Source organism: Talpa europaea (genome assembly GCF_964194135.1).
Source record: "Talpa europaea genome assembly, chromosome: 7".
Classification (NCBI taxonomy): Eukaryota; Metazoa; Chordata; class Mammalia; order Eulipotyphla; family Talpidae; genus Talpa; species Talpa europaea.
In genome coordinates this window covers 84,415,331-84,440,015 of record NC_140074.1, presented here as the reverse complement: position 1 = coordinate 84,440,015, position 24,685 = coordinate 84,415,331, and the positions used below count along the sequence as shown (strand labels likewise).

The 24,685-nt window shown below is 38.1% G+C and overlaps 1 protein-coding gene across 2 annotated transcripts in view; it reads right to left on the bottom strand.

The window, feature by feature from the left end:
- Positions 1 to 20,602, bottom strand: part of TAOK1 (TAO kinase 1) — a gene marked incomplete at both ends in the record, with an annotated part of 84,348 nt that extends 63,746 nt beyond the window's left edge. For both annotated transcript variants that reach the window (XM_084238709.1, XM_084238710.1), the window contains 2 exons: positions 8,518 to 8,589; positions 20,471 to 20,602. In XM_084238709.1, the coding sequence (XP_084094835.1) occupies positions 8,518 to 8,589; positions 20,471 to 20,602 (204 nt within the window). The remainder of the gene's footprint in view (positions 1 to 8,517; positions 8,590 to 20,470) is intronic.
- Between the last annotated feature and the right edge of the window lie 4,083 nt (positions 20,603 to 24,685).

Sequence of the window (24,685 nt, the reverse complement as noted above, 5' to 3'; positions counted from 1 at the left end):
AACGCCTCAGAAAAAAGATACACCACAAAAAAAAACCCACCCACCAGCTTGCAACTACGGTGACTTGGAAGAACTTCTGAGCCTTCCAGAAAAAGAATTTAAAATTGCCGTGATGAAAAACTGATGGAAGTCATTAAGGAAAACAACGCCTAGAAGAATGAAATTGAGCCCCTAAAGAGGGAAATGAAGGAAATGCAGGAGATCAAAGGATTAACAGAAGAGCTAAAGAATGCTGGGAAAAACAGTGATAACAGAATAGAGAAAATGGAAGAACGAATAAGCACTCTCGAAGACACAGAAATAAAAAGAATCAAAACGGAAAAGGAAAGAGAAGTACAAGTGAAAAAGAATGAAAAAAGACTTTGGGAACTATCTCACTCCATGAGGAAAGGAAATATAAGAGTTATAGGAATCCCAGAAGGAGAGGAGAGAGACCTAGGAACAGAGAAAATATTCAAGGAAATAACTGACGAGAACTTCCCAAACATGAAGAAGGAGCTGAAAATTGATATACAAGGAGCAAGAAGAATACCAAACTTCCACGACGAAAGGAAAAATACAGCAAGACACATAATAGTAAAGCTCCCAAGAATCCACGACAAGGAAAAAATAATGAAACTGACAAGAGAGAAGAAACAAATAGCATTCAAAGGAAAACCAATCAGAACGACATCAGACATCTCCAAAGAAACACTACGGACAAGGAAAGAGTGGAGGGACATAGTCAATAGACTTCAAGATAACAGATGCCAACCAAGAATACTCTATCCCGCAAAGCTTTCCTTCCTCTATGAAGAAAGAATAAGGACCTTCCCAGACAAACAGAAACTCTGGACTTTCATTATGACTAAACCCCCACTCCAAAAAATACTACAAGGAGTCCTAAAGCCAGAACCTCAGAGGGACGAATAACAACAAAAGAAGGCCAAAAAAAAAAGTTATTAAAAGAATAAATAAATAAAATCAAAGGAAAGACAAACACAATGGCAAATAGAGATGCTAACATATCAATATTAACTCTAAATGTAAATGGACTAAACTCTTCAATAAAAAGACAAAGAGTCGCAGGCTGGATTAAGAAACAAAACCCGGGCCTCCCCGGTGGCGCAGCGGTTGAGCGCTGGGTTTAGAAGCTGCCCGCGGCCTCTGCGGCGCCGGTTCGATCCCCGGCTGCTCCCCGTCCACTGGAGGAGGGTCCCGCATGGTGCGCAGACCTCTCCTGCCGCCCGCTGCTCCCCTCAGCAGTGTACTTTGGTCCTTCTGCCTGCTCTGCTCCCCGCTCTGGCTCTGGTGAATTCTCTCACCCTCCCGTGCTTCTGACTGTACCCAGTGCATGTATAAACAAAAACAAACAAACAAATAAATAAATAAAACATGCCTCAAAAAAAAAATTAAAAAAAAAAAAAAAAAAAGAAACAAAACCCAACCTTATCCTGTCTCCAGGAAACACATTTAGCTACAAAAGATAAAAATAGACTCAAAGTTAAAGGATGGATAACAATTCTACAAGCAAATGGACCAAAAAAAGAAAGCAGGAACAGCTACACTTATATCAAATAAAACAGATTTCAAACTCAAAAAGGTAAAAAGAGATCCTAATGGTCACTACATTATGATCAAGGGGACAATACTTCAAGAAATAACACTCGTTAACATATACTCACCAAAAGAAGGAGCACCAAAATATATCAGACAACTATTGTCATCTTTGAAAACAGACATCAAACACATATGTAGTAGGAGATTTCAACACACCACTATCAACAATGGATAGATCAACAAGACAAAAAATAAGTAAAGACACTAAAGCTCTAAATAAGGATCTAGAGTGCTTGGGCTTAACAGACATATATATAGAACACTAAACCCAAAAAAATCTGAGTATACATTTTTCTCAAGCACATTCTCCAGGATCATTCTCCAGGATCGATCACATACTGGGACACAAGACAAACATCAACAGATACACCAAGATTGAAATCATACCAACCATCTTTTCTGACCATGAAGGCATCAAACTAGAAATAAACCATAAAAAGAAGGCAAGGAACTCTCCTACCTCATGGAGATTGAAACCCACACTATTGAAAGACCACTGGACTAATGAGGAGATCAAAGAAGAAATTAAAAAATTCTTTGAATTGAATGACAATGAGGACACCAATTTCCTAAACGTTTGGGATGCAGCAAAAGCAGTAATAGTAGGAAAATATACAGCAATAGAGGCTCACAACAAGAAACAAGAAAGAACTCAAAGAAACAACCTAATCTTGAAGCTCAAAGAACTAGAAAAAGAACAACAAAAAAAACCCAAAACCAGTAGAAGAAAAGAAATAATAAAAACCAAAGCAGAAATAAATGAAATCGAAACTAAAAAAAAACAATCCAAAAGATCAATGAAACCAAGAGCTGGTTCTTCGAAAAATAAATAAAATAGACAAACCCCTAGCCAGGCTCACAAAGGAAAAAAGGGAGAAAGCACAAATAAACAGGATCACAAATTAAAGAGGAGAAATCACAACGGACACAGCAGAAATCAAAAGAATAATCAGAAACTACTATGAACAGTTATATGGAAACAAGTTCAACAATCTAGAGGAGATGGACAAATTGCTACAACTCTACAATCACGCAAAGCTAGATAAAGAAGAAATAGAACACCTAAACAGACCAATTACAAGCAGCAAAACTGAAATGGTAATCAAAAACCTTCCCAAAAACAAAAGCCTAGAACCTGATGGATTTACAAATGAATTCCACCAAATGTTCAGAAATGAATTAGTGCCTATCCTTCACAAACTCTTCCAAAAAATTGAGAAGGAAGGGATAATACCAAACACATTCTATGAAGCCAACATTACACTTATACCAAAACCAAACAGGGACAACACAAAAAAGAAAACTACAGGCCAATCTCTCTAAGGAACACTGATGCAAAAATCCTCAATAAAATTTTGGCTATCAGAATCCAACAATGTATCCATAAGATAATTCACCACGACCAAGTAGGATTCATTCCAGGGACACAAGGATGGTTCAACATCCAAAAATCAATCAACGTTATCCAACACATCAACAAAAAGAAATATGAAAACCATATAATATCAATAGATGCCGAGAAAGCTTTTGACAAAGTGCAACAAACATTCATGATAAAAGCCCTTGAAATTCTTGGGATACAAGGAACACACCTCAACATCACAAAGGCCATATATGACAAGCCAACAGCCAGTATCATTCTCAATGGTGAAAAACTGAAAGCATTTCCATTAAGATCTGGAACAAGGGCCTCCCCTGTGGTGCAGCAGTTGAGTGCTGGGTTGTGAAGCTGCCTGCAGCCTCTGCAGTGCCATTTCGATCCCCAGCCACCAGTGAGGGTCCCACATGGTGCGCAGATCTCTCCTGCCGCCTGCTGCTCCGCTCAGCAGTGTACTTTGTCCGTCTGCCTGTTCTATTCCCCGCTCTGGCTCTAGTGAATTCTCTCACCCTCCCGCGCGTCTGACTGTACCCAGTGTTTGTATAAATAAATAAATCTTTAAAAAAAAAATAGATCTGCAACAAGACAAGGATGTCCACTGTCACCACTGCTTTTCAATATAATACTGGAAGTCCCAGCCAGAGCAATAAGACAAGAGAAAGACATACAAGGAATCCAAATAGGAAAAGAAGAAGTCAAACTATCACTATTTGCAGATGATATGATAATATACAGAGAACCCCAAAAACTCCACAGAAAAACTAATTCAACTCATCAATCAGTTCAGTAAAGTGGCAGGATACAAAATCAACACGCAAAAGTCAGTAGCCTTCCTATACACAAACAATAAATCTGAAGAAGAAGAAATAAAAAAAAAAATCCCTTTTATTATTGAAACAAAAAAAAATCAAATACTTGGGAATAAATCTAACAAAAGAGGTAAAGGACCTATGCAAACAAAACTATAAAACACTGTTAAAATAGAAGAAGACACAAAGAAATGGAAAGACATCCCCGGCTCATGGATTGGAAGAATAAACATTATTAAAATGGCCATCCTACCAAAAGCAATATACAGATTCAATGCTATACCAATAAAAATCTCAATGCCATTCTTTAAAGAAACAGAACAAGTATTGATGAAATTCATATGGAATCACCAAAAACCCCGAATAGCCAAAGCTCTACTGAAAAAAAAAGAAGGGAATGGAGGCATCACACTCCCAGACTTCAAACTATACACAAAGCCATAATCATCAAAACTGCATGGTATTTTCACTTTCTTATAGTTATTCATTTTCCTGATCCCTTATTTAAGTTTTCTAGATTCCTGCTATGAGTGAGACCATCCGGTATTTTTCTTTTTCTTTTTGGCTTATTTCACTGAGCATGATCCCTTCCAGCGCCATCCATGTTGCTGCAAATTGCATGTGTTTATCTTTTTTGAATGCTGAGTAATATTCCATGGTATATATGTACCACATCTTCTTGATCCAGTCATCTATTTTTGGGCATTTGGGCTGTTTCCAAAGCCTAGCTATTGTAAATAGTGCTGCTATAAACATAGGGGTGCAGGTGTTCTTTGGAATTGATGTTTCTGTGTCCTTTGGGTAAATACCTAGGAGTGGAATTGCTGGACCATATGGAAGCTCTATGTTTAGTAGGTCCAGAAATCTCCACACAGCTCTCCATAAGTGGTTGGACCAGTTTGCATTCCCACCAACAGTGCAGGAGAGTTCCTTTTTCTCCACAACCTCGCCAACATTTGTTGTTGCTAGTTTTTTTAATATGTGCCATTCTCACTGGTGTAAGATGGTATCTCATTGTAGTTTTGATTTGCATTTCCCTGATTACAAGTGATGTTGAACATTTTTTCATATGTCTGTTGGCCATTTGCATTTCCTCTTCAGAGAAGTTTCTCTTTAGCTCTTCTGCCCATTTTTTGACTGGGTTATTTTCTTTGTTGTTGTTGAGTCTCATCAGCTCTTTGCAGATTTTTGTGATCAGTCCTTTATCATTAGTGTTGGGTGCAAAAATGTTCTCCCAGTTGGTGGGGTTTCTCTTTGTTTTTGTTATTGTCTCTTTTGCTGTGCAGAAGCTCTTTAATTTGATGTAGTCCCAGCTGTTTATCTTTGCCTTCACTATCACTGCTTTGGGTGATGTGTCTGTAAAGATGTCTTTGATGTGCAAATCACGTAGTGTTTCGCCTATATTTCCTTCTATGTATTTTATGGTTTCAGGTCTTATGTCTAGTTCTTTAATCCATTTTGAGTTGATTTTTGTGTATGGTGTGAGGTAGTGGTCAAGCTTCATTCTTTTGCATGTAGCAACCCAGTTTTCCCAGCACCATTTATTGAACAAACTTTCTTTGCTCCAATGCATAGTCTTTGCTCCTTTGTCAAAGATTAGTTGACCATAAATCTGTGGGTTTATTTCTGGATTTTCTATTCGATTCCATTGGTCTGTGTGTCTGTTCTTGTTCCAATACCATGCAGTTTTGATGATTATGGCTTTGTAGTATAGTTTGAAGTCTGGGAGTGTGATGCCTCCATTTCCTTCTTTTTTTTTCAGTAGAGCTTTGGCTATTTGGGGTTTTTAGTGATTCCATATGAATTTCATCAATAATTGTTCTATTTCTTTGAAGAATGACATTGAAATTTTGATTGGAATAGCATTGAATCGGTATATTGCTTTTGGTAGGATGGCCATTTTAATAATGTTTATTCTTCCAATCCATGAGCAGGGGATGTCTTTCCATTTCTTTGTGTCTTCTTCTATTTCTTTTAACAGTGTTTTATAATTTTCTTTGTATAGGTCCTTTACCTCTTTTGTTAGATTTATTCCCAAATATTTGATTTTTTTTGTTTCGATAATAAAAGGGATGGTTTTTTTTATTTCTTCTTCTTCAGATTTATTGTTTGTGTATAGGAAGGCTACTGACTTTTGCGTGTTGATTTTGTATCCTGCCACTTTACTGAATTGATTGATGAGTTGAATTAGTTTTTCTGTGGAGTTTTTGGGGTTCTCTGTATATTATCATATCATCTGCAAATAGTGATAGTTTGACTTCTTCTTTTCCTATTTGGATTCCTTGTATGTCTTTCTCTTGTCTTATTGCTCTGGCTGGGACTTCCAGTATTATATTGAAAAGCAGTGGTGACAGTGGACATCCTTGTCTTATTCCAGATCAACAAAAAACTATGAACCAGAGACACTTATTGGGGGGTGGGGGCCCGGAGGGGAGGGATTGGGGTCAGAATGGGGCATGTGCAGTTGTATGGGGGAATATAAAAATAAAATTTATTATTAAAAAAAAAAAAACTGCATGGTATTGGAACAAGAACAGACACACAGACCAATGGAATTGAATAGAAAATCCAGAAATAAACCCACAGATTTATGGTCAATTAGTCTTTGACAAAGGAGCAAAGAATATGCATTGGAGCAAAGAAAGTTTGTTCAATAAATGGTGCAGGGAAAACTGGGTCGCTACATGCAAAAGAATGAAGCTTGACTACTACCTAACACCATGCACAAAAACCAACACAAAATGGATTAAAGAACTAGACATAAGACCTGAAACCATAAAATACATAGAAGGAAATATAGGCAAAACACTACATGATATGCACATCAAAGACATCTTTACAGACACATCACCCAAAGCAGTGATAGTGAAGGCAAAGATAAACAGCTGGGACTACATCAAATTAAAGAGCTTCTGCACAGCAAAAGAGACAACAAAAACAAAGAGAAACCCCACCCACTTGGAGAACATTTTTGCATACAACACTAATGATAATGGACTGATCACAAAAATCTGCAAAGAGCTGATGAGACTCAACAAAAACAAAGAAAATAATCCTGTCAAAAAATGGGCAGAAGAGCTAAAGAGAAACTTCTCTGAAGAGGAAATGCAAATGGCCAACAGGCATATGAAAAAATGTTCAACATCACTTGTAATCAGGGAAATGCTAATCAAAACTACAATGAGATACCATCTTACACCAGTGAGAATGGCACATATTAAAAAAACTAGCAACAACAAATGTTGGTGAGGGTGTGGAGAAAAAGGAACTCTCCTGCACTGTTGGTGGGAGTGCAAACTGGTCCAACCACTTATGGAGAGCTGTGTGGCGATTTCTGGACCTACTAAACATAGAGCTTCCATATGATCCAGCAATTCCACTCCTAGGTATTTACCCAAAGGACACAGAAACATCAATTCCAAAGAACACCTGCACCCCTATGTTTATAGCAGCACTATTTACAATAGCTAAGCTTTGGAAACAACCTAAATGCCCAAATATAGATGACTGGATCAAGAAGATGTGGTACATATACACCATGGAATATTACTCAGCATTCAAAAAAGATAAACACATGCAATTTGCAGCAACATGGATGGCGTTGGAAGGGATCATGCTCAGCGAAATAAGCCAGAAAGAAAAAGGAAAATACCGGATGGTCTCACTCATAGCAGGAATCTAGAAAACTTAAATAAGGGACCAGGAAGAAGAATAACTATAACAAAGAAAATATCGAAATCAACAAACAACTATGAACCAGAGACACTCTATGGTGGGTGAGGGGCGGGGAAAGGAGGGAATGGGGTCAAAATAAGGGGGTTGTAATTGTATGGGGAATATAAAAATAAAATTTAAATTAAAAAAAATTCATTAATGATGCTAGTATTAGGCATGAAAAGATAATGTCCTCCCCTAGTGGGTAAAGGCGATCAAATGATACAAGCTTCCAATTATAAATATGTCAATCCTATTCAGGTTTAAACAGAAAATTCTGAAATATACTATGATCTGAACTTTGTGAACATTATTATATTTAATGAAGTAAGTCCGTGATAAAGGACAAATGCTTGATGATTTCACTTACACGACAACTAAAGTAGTCACGGTCATAGAGATAAGTAGAATCATGGATGCCAGGGGCTGGTATGAGGAAGGAATAATGCTTAATGGGTATAAACTTCAGTTTTGCAAGAAAAGAATTCTGGAGATAAATGGTGGTAATGATTGAAAAACAACGTCAATGTTTTTAATGTCAATAAACTGTACACACACTTACAAATGGTTAAGTAAATTTTGTTGTGTATTTTAACACAATTAAAAATACTAATACATTTTTAAACTGAAAATCAACAAATCCTAGATATAGAAAGCAGACAATAAAAATAAATTTATGCAATTAAAGAGAAAGGATAATCAGAAAAGAACTAACCAGAATATTTGCAAACTAAAGGTCAAGTTCAATGTAGCAGCATTTTGTTTTTTCAGATTATTAGTTTATCAGAATATAGAAAAAATATAGTATTGCCTTTTGATTAAATTCTGTTTAAAATAGCACTTAATTTCTAAGCCATTTAAAACAGTATATCCAATATAATTTATTGTCAAATGCATCTTCTCTAGCTCATAATTTTAGAAATTAATAATCCCTCTATAATATCCTAACAGAATATTAAACCACAGTTTGAAAAATCCCCAACTACCCCTCAATAAGAATGCATACATGTCACCCACCTCTGTAGACTGTTTTCCACTATAAGACATTTTCTTGATAGCCACCACTTCATTGGTTCGCACATCTCTTGCCTAAGTAAACAAAAAAGGACCATTATAAAATTAAAAGATTCAGTCTAGGCAATATTTGTCTGAGAATAAAGCATTTATAAGCTACATCATCTAAAAGGATATCAAAACTGCTTTTAAACCCAATAAATTTTGATATCAATAAAATGAACAATTTTCTAGGGAAACTAAATTACTAAAACTGATCTAAAGAAAAGAAAAATTACTAAAACTGATCTAAAACAAAAGGTGATATAAATGAATTATTTTTTTTTTAAAGATTTATTTATTCATACAAACACTGGGTACAGTCAAAAGCGTGGGAAGGTGAGAGAGTTCACCAGAGACAGAGAGGGGAGCAGAACAGGTGACACTGCTGAGGGGAGCAGCGAGCGAGGCAGGAGAGGTCTGCTGCACCATGTGGGGTTCTCCCTGGCCGGCAGGTAATCGAACTCTTGCTGCAGAAGCTGCGGACAGCTTCACAGTACAGCGCTCAACCGCTGCGCCACCGGGGAGGCCCTAGAATGAATTATCTTTAATCTTCAGTGGAAGATAGTTTTACCAGGGGAGCGTTTCCATAGCGGGTGGGAGGAGTGGAAAAATAAAATCCATAAATTTTAATTCCCAAAATGTTCTCTGCTTACCTGTAAGTCCCGTGGTTTTAATCAATAGCTGAAACAGCTTTTCTAACAGTTTTATTGAAGTATAATTTATAGATCATACAATTCACCCATTTTGACATATACAATTCAATGGCTTTTAGTTTATTCACAGATGGGGCAACCAAAAGGACAATTAATTTTGGTATTCTCATTACCTCAAATAGAAACTCAAATTGTTCAATTAAAAATGGTTAAACTGGTAAATTTTATGTCTTACCACAATAAATGTTTTTCTCCATTAAAAAAGGGGGGATCCCATAGCTTTCAGCTCTCATTAGTAATTGAAATTGGAAGGTAATTATTGATTAATTATTTCCAGGACTCACTTAACACCGACTCTTTTTTTTTTTAAATTTTATTTATTTATTTTTTAAAGATTTATTTATTTATTTATACAAGCACTGGGTACAGTCAGAAGCACAGGAGGGTGAGAGAATTCACCAGAGCCAGAGCAGGGAGCAGAGCAGGCAGAAGGCCCGAAGGACACTGCTGAGGGGAGGAGCGGGCAGCAGGAGAGGTCTGTGCGCCATGTGGGACCCTCCTCTGGTGGTTGGGGAGCAGCCCGGGATCGAACTGGCGCTACAGAGGCTGCGGGCAGCTTCGCAGCCCAGCACTCAACCTCTGCGCCACCGGGGAGGCCCAACACTGACTCTTTACCCCCACCCCTAATCTACTTTTTGTTTCTCTAAAGATTTATCAATTCTCAACATTTATATAAATGGACTCATACAGTATGGATCCTTGTGATTAGCTTCTTTTACTTACCATAATGTTTTCAACATTTCAACATTATCATAAGGTACTTTTCTTGTGCTTCTTAGCCACTGTATGTGTTCTTTGGAGAAATGTCAATTCAGATCCACTGCCCACTTTTTATTTTATTGTGTTATAGTTTTTTTATATATTCTAGATAGAAATCCATTATCGGACATGACTTACAAATATTTTCAGTTATTCTGCAGGTTGTCTTTTCACCGTTTTGATTTACAAAAGTCTTAATTCTGATGAAGTCCAATTTATCAATTTTTCTTTTTTGAATAATATCCCATTTCATGTCTTATTTATTTATTTATTTATTTAAAGATTTATTTATTTTTATACAAGAGCTGGGGTACAGGACAGAGGCGCGGGAGGGTGAGAGGATTCACCAGAGACAGAGCAGGAAACAGAACAGGCAGACTGGCGAAATACTGAGGGGAGCAGCAGGCTCTAAAAGGATATCAAAACTGCTTTTAAACCCAATAAATTTTGGTATCAATGAAATGAACAATTTTCTAGGGAAACTAAATTGGCAGGAGATCTGCCGAGCCATGTGGGAATCTCCCTGTCCGGCCAGGAATCGAACCCATGCTGAAGGCTGCAGACAGCTTCACAGCACTGTGCTCAACCCGCCGCACCACCAGGGAAACCCCATGTGCCGCCGGGGAGGCCCCACAATTTATCAATTATTTTTCTTTTCTTGTTCATAGATTTGGTGTCACATCTACGAATCTTTTGTCAAACCCAACTAAGATTCTAAGAGTTTCATAGTTTTAGCTGTCACATTTGGGTCTTTGATCCACTGGGAGCAAATTTTTACATGTGATAAGAGGTTCAGACGCCAATTCCACTGTTGTGCATGAAACTATACTTTTTTAAAATATGTATAGCACATTTTTTAATTAATTTTTTACATCAATGTTCATTTTTAAACAGTATTTGCTGCCCCCCACCCTCTCAGGTGCAGTCCCCATAGTTTCCTTCACCAATGCATCTGTGCACCATCACCTCAATCCCCTGTGCTCCTCCCTCTCTCCATCCCTCTGATCTCTCTCCGTCCTCCTCCCCTGCAGGATGTCTCTGATTTATAATTGTCTGTTTTTGCTTTGTTGTGTTTTGTACTGTTATTATTTTTTTACACTGATGTCTTATTTGGTTCCCCTATATTCCTGCTATAAGTGAAAACATCCAATGTTTTTCTTTTTCCTTCTGGCTTATTTCACTGAGCATAATTCCTTCTAGTTCCATCCATGTTGCTGAGAATGGCATGAGTTTATCTTTTTTGATTGCTGAATAAAATTATTATAAGATAAATCTTGATTTAATTGTTGGTATAGTACGTGAAACATAACATCCTGGATTAAATTCTGGAACAAAGAAAGAGACAGTGGGAGACAGGGAACAAGAAGCAAAATAATTTACATCTTGATTAGACATGTGTTGGACAGTCGGAGTCAATCCCCATGGAGATTATCTTTGATAAAAGATTTCTTCTGGGGAATAGCTGAGTTTATAGTTTAAGTTTTCAAAACTCTCATTCAGCAAGATGTGAAAAAAAGAAGAGGTTATGGAAATTTATCTGATTACAGATAGGAATGGAAAGGGCACTAGAAACACCACCACAAGAATGGGTTGGATTAGTTATCTTCCTGGCCCCAGACATTCTCAAATGCCTGGGAAATGAGGAAGGTAAATGTCTGGTCTAAGGAGCTGACAATCAGACATACACATTCGTAACAGAAGGAGACCATCAAGGAATAGAGGCTAACTAGGCTGGACAAGGAGGTGAACGTGTATGTCTAAATAAGAATTGCTCACAAATGAATGACACCATGCTAGAAATTCCCTGAACAGGAATTTGGCATGACTGATATTCCATAAATACATATGTTTGTCTGATGTTTCATGTATTATTTCTGAAAGTATGATTATATTTTTAATAAGAACATACTTTTAAGCTATATAGCTTGTATCTAACAAGCTATTTGTGGAGAGAGACTTTTAAAACATTTAAACAACCTGCTTCTCACTTGTTCTCCCCAGATTTAGCAACCACTTATGATTCTAGACTCAATCTATATAGTATGATGACGACAAAATGTTGGTTTTTCCAACTCTTTATCATTCCCTTCATATTTATAACTCAGTATTTTACTTAAGAAAAAGCCATCCTGGGGCCTCCCTGGTAGTGGAAGGGGTTAAGACGCAACCTATGAAGCTGTTCGCAGCCTTTGAAGCACAAGTTCAATCCCCAGGCCAGCCAGGGAGCAACCCACAAGGCATAGCAGACCTCTCCTGCCTCGCCCGCTGCTCCCCTCAGCAATGTACTTCATTCAGCCTGCCTGTTCTGTTTCCCACTGTCTCTGGTGAATCCTCTCACCCCTGCATCTCTGGCCTGTACTCCAGCTCTTGTATGCATAAATAAATAAATCTTAAAAAAAAAAAAAAGTGCCCTCCTTTTCATCCATTAATCCCTCAGCTATCATGGAAATTATGGACTCCTATTTCATTGCACAGCTTATATTTTATAAAATTATGTACATATCCTTATATTGACATTCAAATTTTCTCAGATTTGGCCAGTAGGAGCCCCTTCAAGCTGGTAAGATGGTTCCAGTGTTCTTTTGACAGCACCTTCCTTTTTTTGAAGCACTTTTTAATTTTTTCACACAGGATGTTCTAAGGTTTAGCTTTCATGATCCCTGACCTAGCAATAAAATGAGCCATTCCTCCAAGAAACTCTTATTTATCTAAGTGAGGATTTCAAGATCTGAATGCTAAGTGAGTTCACTGTTACTGGGCTATGATCGCAACTAGAGTCTTGCAGCAGGAAATTAGGAAATAAATATAACATATATTTAATGATATGGGGGGGTATGAGTGTGTATGTAAAGACTGATTTAAATACCTGTAATTCCTATCTAAATCTCACCTTCCAAGTTCCATTTCTATCTCTCTTCTTTTATAGTTAGAATCCTGAATTCAAATAATGTCTGTACTATTCATTACCCAATCCTTCAACACAGTTTCAGAACTGTCATATACATACCAATATGGGAAAAAAACATCAATTAAGAATTCAAGATTTGTCTGCAGTTTCCTTCTCCTAACAGACTAAGCATATACAGATAAATAATGTACACAAAAGCTACTTACATTAGATATATTTTTCCCCCACAGTGGTAACGTGTGAAAAACAGGTGCATTCATTGTTCATGCTTGCCTTCAATTTCAGTGATACAAGCCATCTGCACTGGTTTAATTTTAACTTTTAAATATATGATATTTATTATTCAAAGAGGTATATACTCAAACAATAATTATTCTATTCTCTATTTCTTCCACTCCATTTCCCACCACAACAGTCACTATTGTGTTGAATTGTTGGTTGCACGGGAATATAATTTTCTGATTTCATAAAATTATATTTAATATCTGTATATTTATTGTACATAAATCATACTCACTATAAAGTCAGTCATCTTTAAAAATACTACCAGCACATGCTGAATGGTCACATGTTAAGGATTTTTTTCAATGGGACTCTTGTATTGGGTCCATTTTAAAGATTCTATGTTTATTTTTCCTTTATACTTCTCCACATTGGTGTGTATGGGAAGGTAAAAACTATAATACAGGGAAAAAAGGTTGCTTTTTAAACAATTGTTATCTAGCTCCCTCTTTCCTCATTTTGTGTTCAATCCAAAAATTAAACAAACATGAGCAACATCAAACACAATCATACAGTACATGTATACAAAAGATTAAGGATAGATACCTACATAATAACAGCTATCCCTGAATAGTGAAATTATAGGTGAAATTGTGATTACAAAATCTGTCTTTCGTTTACAAATGGGATATAAACCAAAAGTTCAAATTGTGAAGAATTATTTCTCTAGAATTTTCTAGAGAAAAATGTGGTTTTTATCCCTAAGGTGTCCATTAAAAAAAAGGAAAAGATTAACTCTATAGTACTTCCAAAATATTAAACATCTATATAATACTTGTTGCTTGAGTAGGAAAAGTACAACCTAATGGGAAGAAGAAATAATGAATGGGTAATTTTCCCCTACAGATTAAGAAAGTAATTCTTAAGAGATATTTCAGGGTTTTAGAATAGAGTTCACTGGTTCACTTTTAAAATTACAGATTTTACAACCAGCAACTATAAACCAGAGACACACGGGGAGAAGGATTAGGGTCAAAATAAGGGGGGGTGCAATTGTATGGGGAACATAACCAAAATGAAAATGCATACATTGTGCAAAAATAAAAAATGATGTAAGAATTATATAAAATAAATATTAAAAAAATAAAATTACAGATTTTAAAATAATAAACAGTGCTTTTATGGAAACTTTGATTTACAAAGTGTGTATTATTTTTCTAAAGAAGAAAACAGAGTCAACTTATTTCCTCTTTTGTCACCGTTTGGAAAAATCTACTTCTGACTATTGACTGGTAAGTTTATATATTTTTACTTTAAAATAATTTCAGACTTAGTGGATGTGTAACAAAAACAGTACAGTTATGGTATACCCTCTACCTAGCTTCCTGTAATGTTAAATTCTTGTATAATTATCAAAACTAAGAAATTAACATTAGTAAAATTATTAATCATTAATTAAACTATAAACTATTTGAATTTTACCAATTTTTCCAAATACGACCTTTTTCTAGGATAGAAAAAGGTTCCTATACTGCATCTGGTTATGATGTAGCCTTGGGTCTCCTCCAATTTGTGATAGCTGCTCAGTCTTTACTTGTCTTTCATAACTTTGACCTTTGAAAGAGTACTGACTACTTTGTATGGTGGTCCCCAATTTGAATTTGTCTGATATTGAATGAAGTTTGTAAATACTATAAAAGCACCACAGAAATGATGTATCCTTCTCAGTGTGTCATGTCACAAAGGAAATACATGTTGTCAGTAGATCTTACTGTGGTGAAATTAACCTTGATCACTGATTAAGGTAGTGTCTCTGCCAAGTTTCTCCATTTCCAATTTTAATTAATAAAAACCTTTGGGACTCTAAGAGATTATGCATTTACCTTGTTTGTCCTCAAACATTTTTTTTTAACATTTATTTATTTATGCATACAAGAACTGGGGTGTAAGCCAGAGGTGCAGGGCGGTGAGAAGATTCACCAGAGAGAGTGAGGAGCAGAACAGGCAGATCTGCTGATGTACACTGCTGAGGGGAGCAGCGGGTCGGGCAGGAGAGGTCCGCTGCGCCATGTGGGTTGCTCCCTGGCAGGCCGGGGATCAAACTCATGCTTCAGTAGCTGGCGATAGCTTGAAGGCACTGTCTTTAACCCCTACACCAAGGAGGACCTGTCCTCAAACATTTTTAATTATAACATCTATCAACGGCTCTTGACTGCAGCAATAATCCTTTAGTCCTTCTACATTTAACAACAGGCATTTTTATTTGTGTGTTGTGTATATGCTCAATTCCTTCCTACTGATAGCTTAAATCTAATTCAACACCACAGGGTTTTTTCTTGCCTCCCCATTTTCCTTATTTGTAACTTCTTTCTTGGGCAGTAAGAAAACTGCTACTCACCATCTATAATATATTTACTCATTTATTCAAATCCACAATACACAATTTAAAAAATGCCCTATCAAACCACTGTGAGAAAGAGTAGTGACAGTTCCTTTTGTCTTTATAATTAGAGTATTCAGTCAAAACACTACCCCCCAAATAACTTCTTTTCTTTCCTGCTGCCTTTTGGGTTTGTTACTATTTTATACTAAATTTAATGAAAGAGTAAAAAATTTTCAAGAGCAAAAAACAAAAAGTTCAGGACTAGATGGCTACACTAGTGAGTATTACCAAACTTTCAAGAAGAGTATCAATCCTTCTCAAACTCTGCAAAAAAAAATTAAAAGGGTGGAATAATTTCTAAATGTATTTTATGAAGTCAACATTACCCTGATTCCAAAAATAGACAAGGACATTGTGAAAAAAGAAAATCATAGACCAATATTGCTGATGGACATAGATACAAAATTCCTCAAAATACTAGCAAACCTAATTCAACAATACATTTTAAAAAATCATTCACCGTGATTTATTAATAAGTGGGCTTTACTCCAGAGATGCAAGGATAGTTCAACATACACAATCAATACGTGTGATACACCACATGCACAAAAGTGCATCAGAAATCATATAATCATATCAATACATGCAGAAAAAAATGTGCTAAGACTCAACATCCATTTATGATAAATTCACTCAAAAAATGGGCAGAGGAGTAACATATTTCAACATAAGAGACATAAAAAATGAAGACAATGAAGTAGCATAGTATAAAATACACAGAACTGCTGAATTTCAATATGCAAATAATGAACCAGCAGAAAGATAATTCAGGAAAACAATCCCATTTATAGTTGAATCAAAAAGAATTAAAGTAGGGCCTCCCTGGTGGCACAAGGGGTTAAGCACTGCACTATGAAGCAATCCGCAGCCTCTGTAGCATGAGTTCGAACCCCGGCCGGCCAGAGAGAAACCCACATGGCAAAGCAGACCTCTTTTGTCTTGCCCACTGCTCCCCTCAGCAGTGTATTTCAGTTCGTCTACCTGTTCTGCTCCCCACTTTGTCTCTGGTGAATCCTCTCACCCCCCTGCATCTCTGGCCTGTACCCCAGCACCCCAACTCTTGTATGCATAAATAAATCTTAAAAAAAAGAAGAATTAAAGGGCCTCCCCTGGTGGCACAGAGGTTGAGCGCTGGGCTGCAAGGCTGCCCACAGCCTCTGCAGCGCCGGTTTGTTCCCTAGCCGCCGGCAAGGGTCCCAAAAAAAAAAAAAGAATTAAAGTAGGAGTAAATTTATTGTGAGACAAAAGGCCTATACACTGAAAATTACAAAAACACTGTTGAAACAAAAGACACAAAATATGCAAATTCAGTGCTTACGAACTGGAAAAAAATAACATTATTAAACAACTATATTAAACAACTATATTGGGCCTCCCTGGTGGCGCAGCGGTTGAGCGCTGGGTTGGGAAGCTGCCCGCAGCCTCTGCAGCGCCGGTTCGATCCTTGGCCACCGGGTGAGTGTCCCACATGGAGCGCAGACCTTCCCACATGGCGCGCAGACCTCTCCTGCCTCCCGCTGCTCCCCTCAGCAGTGTACTTTCGTCCTTCTGCCTGCTCTGGCTCTGGTGAATTCTCTCACCCTTCCACACTTCTGACTGTACCCAGTGCTTGCATAAATAAATAAATAAATCTTTAAGGAAAAAAAAAAAAACTATATTACTTTGATAGGGCTTCAGTGCAATCCCTATCAAAATCCAATGGCATTCTTCACAGAATAAAACAAAATATTAACTATGGAATTTATTTGGAACTATAAAAGAACCCAAGTAGCAAAAATGACTTGGAGAAAAATGAACAAAAATGGAGATAGCACATTTCCCAACCTCAAACTATACTACAAAACTACAGTAATCAAAACAGCATGTTACTGGAATAAAAACATAGCATTCAATGGAATGCAATTGAGAGTTCAGAAATAAAACCATACGTACACAGATAACTAATTTACTCACAGGAGCCAAAAGAATTTCAAGAGGGAAAAAAGTACAGTCTTATAAACAAATGACATTGGGAAATAAATAAACCTTTAAAAAAAAAAGAATACACATTCTTCAAGTGCACAAGGGATATTTTCCAAGATAAACCATATGACAACATACAAATCAAGTCTAAATACATTTTATAAATTAGATATCACATAAAGATAATACAAAGACATGATAGAAAACCACTTTGAAAAAGAGCTTGGCAATTTCTAGTAAGATTAAATATTTACCATTTTCTCTGACCATAATAGAGTAAGCTAGAAATCATTAACAAACAGAAAGCTAGAAATCCACAGAATTGTGAAAAATAAACACATTTTTAAATAACTAATGGTTCAAAGCCAAAAATCACAAGGAAAATGAAAATTACTTGAGATGAGTAAAAACAAAAATACAACATACCAAAATGTATGGGACCAAGTGAAAATAGTACTCAGAAGAAAATTATAGCTATAAACACAATGAAAGACATGAAATACCCCAAATTAACAACCTAACTTTACAACTGAAAGAACTAGAAACTTAATAAACTAAGCCAACAGTTAACAGAAGTCAGAAAATAGTAAAGGTTAATTAGAGCAGAGATAAAACAGAGACTAGGAAAACAAAAGAGAAAATCAATGAAATCAACAAACCTTTAGACTAAACAACAAAAGGTTCAAATTACTAAAATGAGAAATGAAAGTGGGAACATTACAATCAATTCTAGAAACATAAAAAGAATTATAAATAAAGTATAATGAGGGTCTCCCTGGTGGCCTAGGGGTTAAGTCTCAGCAATATCACTACTACAGCCTGAATTCAATCCCCAGCCAGGGAACTAACCCACATGCTGTCTTGCGGGCTGCTCCCTTTAGGAGTGTGTTTCAGCAAATCCACCTGTTTTGCTCCCGACTCTGTCTCTGATGAATCCTTTCACGCTCCGGCCCCCTCTGACCTACACCCCAGTTCTTAGAAGCAAAAATAAATAAAACTTTTTAAAAAGTATTATGAGGGCCTCCCCTGGTGGTGCAGCAGTTGAGCGCTGGGTTGCGAGGCTGCCCACAGCCTCTGCAGCGCCAGTTGGATCCCCGGACACTGGCGAGGGTCCCACACAAAAATAAATAGATAGATAGATAGATAGATAGATAGATAGATAGATAGATAGATAGATAGATAGATAGTATTGTGAATAATTGTATGCTAACAAATTAGATGAAATGGACAAATTCCTAAAAACACCTCTCCTGCCTCCCAGCTGCTCCCCTCAGCAGTGTCGTCAGTCTGCCTGCTCTGTTCCCTGCTCTGGCTCTGGTGAATTCTTTCACCCTCCTACACACTTCTGACTGTACCCAGTGCTTGTATAAACAAATAAATAAATCTTAAAAAAAAAAAAAAAAAAGAAGAAATATGATGATGGGCCTCCCCTGGTGGCACAACGGTTGAGTGCTGGGCTGCGAAGTTGCCCACAGCCTCTACAGCACTGGTTTGATCCCCGGCCGCCGGCGAGGGTCCCATATGGTGTGCCGACCTTTCCTGCCACGCCCACTGCTCCCCTCAGCAGTGTATTTCGTCGGTCTGCCTGCTCTGTTCCCCGCTCTGGCGAATTCTCTCACCCTCCTTCACTTCTGACTGTACCCAGTGCTTGTATGAATGTATGAATGTATGAATGTATGAATGAATGTATGTATGAATGTATGTATGTATGTATGAGGAAGGAAGGAGGGAGGGAGGGAGGGAGGGAGGGAGGGAGGGGGGGAGGGAGGGAGGAAGGAAGGAAGGAAGGAAGGAAGGAAGGAAGGAAGGAAGGAAGGAAGGAAGGAAGGAAGGAAGGAAGGAAGGAAGGAAGGAAGGAAGGAAGGAATATGATGGTGACGGGCCTACCTGGTGGCACAAGGGGTTAAGACACAACCTATGAAGATTACCGCAGTCACTGCAGCAAGAGTTCGATCCCTGGCCAGGGAGCAACACACATGGCGCAGCAGACCTCTCCTGTCTCACCCACTGCTCCCCTCAGCAGTGTATTTCAGTCAATCTGTCTGTTCTGTTCCCCACTCTGTCTCTGGTGAATCTTCTCACCCACCCCCCAACACCTCTGGCCTGTACCCCAGCTCTTGTATGCATAAATAAATCATTTTTTAAAAATTTATAAAAAATAAAATATGTAAGAGGCAAATTCATAAAGCAAAAAGTAGATTAGCGTCCACCAGGGACTGAGTGGAGGGCAGATGAAGAATTACTGCTGATAGTTTGCGGTTAAAAATTTATTTTTTTAAATAGTGGTAATGGTTGTACAATACTATGAGTATAGAATTGTTAAAGCTACAAATTTCATTTTTTTAGCATAAAATATACACAAGAAAAAAAGTCGTCTGTATACATCTTTCTGCTAAATAACAAGCCTAAGTTTTCTACAACGCTACATTACTCTATTTGGGATTTTATAAAAGTTAGTATTCTGTAATATTTAACTCTATAGCAGTATAAGTCATAAGGCTTTTAAGTAAAAAGTGTTAAAAATTCTAAACATGTTGGCCTCCCTGGTGGTGTAAGGGGTTAAGCTGCAACCTACAAAGCTACCACAGCCTCTGCAGCACAAGTTCGATTCCTGGCCAGGGAGATACCCACATGGCACAGTAGACCTCTCCTGACTCGATCGCTGCTCTCCTCAGCACTGTATTTCAGTCAATCTGCCTGTTCTGCTCCTCACTCTGTCTCTGGTGAATCCTTTCACTCCCCACACCTCTGATCTGTACCCCAGTTCTTGTATGCATAAATAAATCTTTTTTTAAAAAAATTCTAAACATGTAACTAATAGGAAAAATAATATTTGCTTTTTTTTTCAATAATCCAAGAAGTGCAATAAATAAAAATATCTACTAACATTAAGTCTTTAACACTTACAAAATACACTGCTCCAAAACTTCCATGGCCAATTTCTCTGAGATCTGTGAAGAGCTTCTCTGGATCTTCTTTGAAGAAGAGCTCTGCAATTTCAGGGTCCTTCAGGCTGCCCGCTCGGTTAGTTGATGGCATCCTGCTTGTCAGTCAGCTGTCTTGATTCTAATTTTAAACTGCTATCCCAATCCTTGGTTCATCTGTATGAATGAAGCCACGTTGGCATAAACTATTATGAAAAATAAGAAAAGAAAAAAAGGTCAGAAAAGCAAAGGTTACTAAGAAAAATGACTATGAGGTTACTTTCTGACAACATATGCAAAAGTATGTGAGGTCTAAAATTTCAATATGAAGAAGTATGTTCCTAAATCTCATTTACCATCACAATTAATTATGGTGGTTAACAAAAAAAGTTTCATTCCTACAGTACATAACACAGAAGTATATACAATACACGCATTTTTAAAATTAATAAATCTTTGTATCTTAGAAAGCTTTTTGTACTTAAAGATTAATCCAATTCTAATAGTCAATCCGCAGAAGAGATAACACAGACTATTAAAAACATGAACAAGTCAAGATGTACCCAATACTATGTTTTTTTTTTAAGATTTTATTTTTATTTATTTATACAAGAACTGGGGTACAGGTCAGATGCGCGGGAGGGTGAGAGGATTCACCAGAGACAGAGCGGGGAACAGAACAGGCACACTGATGAAATAACACTGCTGAGGGGAGCAGCGGGTGTGACAGAAGAGGTCTGCAGAACCATGTGGGACCCTCGCTGGCCAGCCGGGATCAAACCAGCACTAGAGAGGCTGCGGACAGCTTCAAAGTGCTGCACTCAACCGCCTGCGCCACCAGGGAAAGCCCCAATACTGTTTTTAACAGGAAGTTTCTCATCTATTAATGATATTCAAATGGAAGAAAATACACAAAAGATTTAATTTAGTAAATTTCTTTTCCTTTCAGATACTATATATGGCTATGTTCATATACTTCAATAGAAACATTCCAAAGAAAAATGTGACAGACAAAAGGAATAAGTTTAATATAGACAACTGCATTCCCCAAAACCAGATTCACTTAATAAATTAAAATATGGCTATTATCAAATCTGGTTCATTAAATAAGCATATACTACAAGTAACCAGTAAATTTCCTATCAGTTCTTTTATATCAGTTTCCCAACTTTGAAAAAGTTGTCATAATTGACACTTCAGAATTTGGATTCTGGAATCACACTGCTTGGATATAAATCTTTGCAACATGGGGCCTCCCTGGTGGCGTAAGAGGTTAAACACTGCACTATGAAGTTATCTGCAGCCTCTGCAGCATGTGTTTGTTCCCCAGCCGGCCAGAGAGCAACCCACAAGGCACAGCAGACCTCTCTGGACTTGCCCACTGCTCCTCTCAGCAGTGTATTTCAGTCAGTCTGCCTGTTCTGTTCCCTGCTCTGTCTCTGGTGAATCCTCTCACCCCCACACCTCTGGCCTATATCCCAGCTCTTATATGCATAAATAAACAAATCTTTAAAAAAAAAAATCTTAGCAACACTATTTATAAGTTGTGGACTTGGGTAGCCTCATTTTTCTAATCTGCAAAATGAAAATAACCTACCTCACACAATAGTTGTGAGGGTTGAGTGAGTTAATAAATGTAAACCATATACTGGCACTCATGAACAGTAGGCACTACATTAAATGTTAGCTATTTTAACCTGCTTAAATTTACCAATATGAAAATAACTTCAAAATTTATTTCACAGGACTTCCTAGGGAAAATAAAACTCAAGCCCACTGTCCCCATGTTCTTTAATGTAACTTAAGCAGGTAACTGTCTTGCCTTTAGTGAAGTCAACTGAACCAATTTTAATTCTTCTAGTAAAATTGTTACTACACAAAACACACTTATGTATCTTTTGTACCTCCCTAAATTTATATTATACTACAATAAAAACACTTAAGTTGTTAATTTGTATTCTATTCCTAGCATACTTTCAAGGCTGTCCCTAATACTTTTACCAACTTCCCAGCTCTGGAGGTTCTCTGAAACAAAGTATTTGTTCTTCCAAGATTAAGTTATCGCAGGGAAGTCACTTAACTTTACACTCCTAAAATAAGCAGATGGTACTAAATTTCATGTAAATTATACTATGCAATTAATTTGACTGTTTAAAGTATTCACTGTTGGGCCTCCCTGGTGGCATAAGGGGTTAAGACGCAACCTATGAAGCTAACTGCAGCCACTGCAGCATGAGTTTGATTCCCGACCAGCAACAGAGCTGCCCACATAGCAGCTGCCCACATCGCGCAGCAGACCTCTACTGACTCGCCCGCTACTCCCCTCAGCAGTGTATTTCAGTCAGTCTGCCGTTCTGTTTCCCACTCTGGTGACTCCTCTCACCCCCCACACCTCTGGCCTATACCCCAGCTCTTCTATGCATTAAAAAAACAAAATAAAATTTTAAAAAAATTTTAAAAATTCAGTGTTGCTTGACTTTATCTCAAAACTATGAATGAGGAAGTTACTGTATTCTTACTGCAAGAATTACTTTACATAATAATTTTCTAACCAGCCCAGGGAGGCCCAAGCATTGCTTTATTTTTTTTTTTAAGATTTGTTTATTTATGCATACAAGAACTGGGGTACAGGCCAGAGGTGTGGGGGGTGAGAGGACTCACCAGAAACAGAGTGGAGAACAGAACAGACAGAATGACTGAAATACACTGCTAAGGGGAGCAGCGGGTGAGACAGGAGAGGTCTGCTGCGCCATGTGGGTAGCTCCCTGGCTGGCTGGGGATCGAATTCGTGCTGCAGTGGCTGTGGATAGCTTCATGGTGCTGTGGTTTTTGTTATTTTTTTTTTTTTTAAGATTTATTTATTTATGCATACAAGAGCTGGGGTACAGGCCAGAGATGCGGGGGTGGGGGTTGAGAGGATTCACCAGATACTGAGTGGGGAACAGAACAGGCAGACTGACCGAAGTACACTGCTGAGGGGAGCAGTGGGCAAGTCAGGAGAGGTCTGCTGCGCCATGTGGGTTGCTCCCTGGCCGGCCAGGGGATTGAACTCGTGCTGCAGAGGCTGCAGATTGCTTCATAGTGCCGTGCTTAACCCCTTGCGCCACCAGGGAGGTGCCCATGGTGCTGTTGTGTTTAATCCCTTGCGCCACCAGGGAGGTCCCAAGCATTGCTTTCTTAACCATTGATAATATTGTGATGAGTGCTTGGTCAAGCATATATAAGCTACAGTGTCTTAACATAATAAAACAATTCTTTGCCATCTACTTTGATAACAAAATGATCCACACCATACTGTTACTTAAAATCAAGACAGGGCCTCGCTGGTGGCGCAAGGGGTTAAGACGCAACCTATGAAGCTGTCCCCAAGCAATGTAGCATGAGTTTGATGCCTGGTCAGGGAGCTACCCACATGGTGCAGCAGACCTCTCCTGACTCACCTGCTGCTCCCCTCAGCAGTCTATTTCAATAGATCTGCCTGTTCTGTTCCCCACTCTGTCTCTGGTGAATCCTCTCAACCCCCACACCTCTGGCCTGTACCCCTGTTCTCGCATGCATAAATAAATAAATCTTTTTTTTTTAATAGAGGCATGTTTTATTTATTTATTTGTTTGTTTGTTTGTTTTGTTAATATATGCACTAGGTACAGTCAGAAGTGCGGGAGGGTGAGAGAATTCACCAGAGCTAGATCGGGGAGCAGAGCAGTCAGGAGAGGTTTGCGCGCCATGTGGGACCCTCCTCCGGTGGCCAGGGAGCAGCCGGGGATAGAACCAGCGCCGCAGAGGCTGTGGGCAGCTTTGCAACCCAGCGCTCAACCGCTGTGCCACCGGGGAGGCCCGCATAAATAAATAAATCTTAAAAAGAAAAAGAAAATTGGGCCTCCCCTGGTGGTGCAGCAGTTGAGCGCTGGGCTGCGAAGCTGCCCACAGCCTCTGCAGCGCCGGTTCGATCCCTGGCCACCGGGCAAGAGTCCCACATGGTGCACACACCTCTTGTGCTGCCTGCTGCTTCCCTCAGCAGTGTATTTCATCAGTCTGCCTGTTCTGTTCCCTGCTCTGGCTTTGGTGAATTCTCTCACCCTCCCATGCTTCTGACTGTACCCAGTGCTTGCATTAAAAAAAAAAAAAAAAAAAAAAAATTGCTTTAAAAAAAAAGAAAATCAAGACATCAGAGTTCACTTTTCTTTACCTGTTTTGAC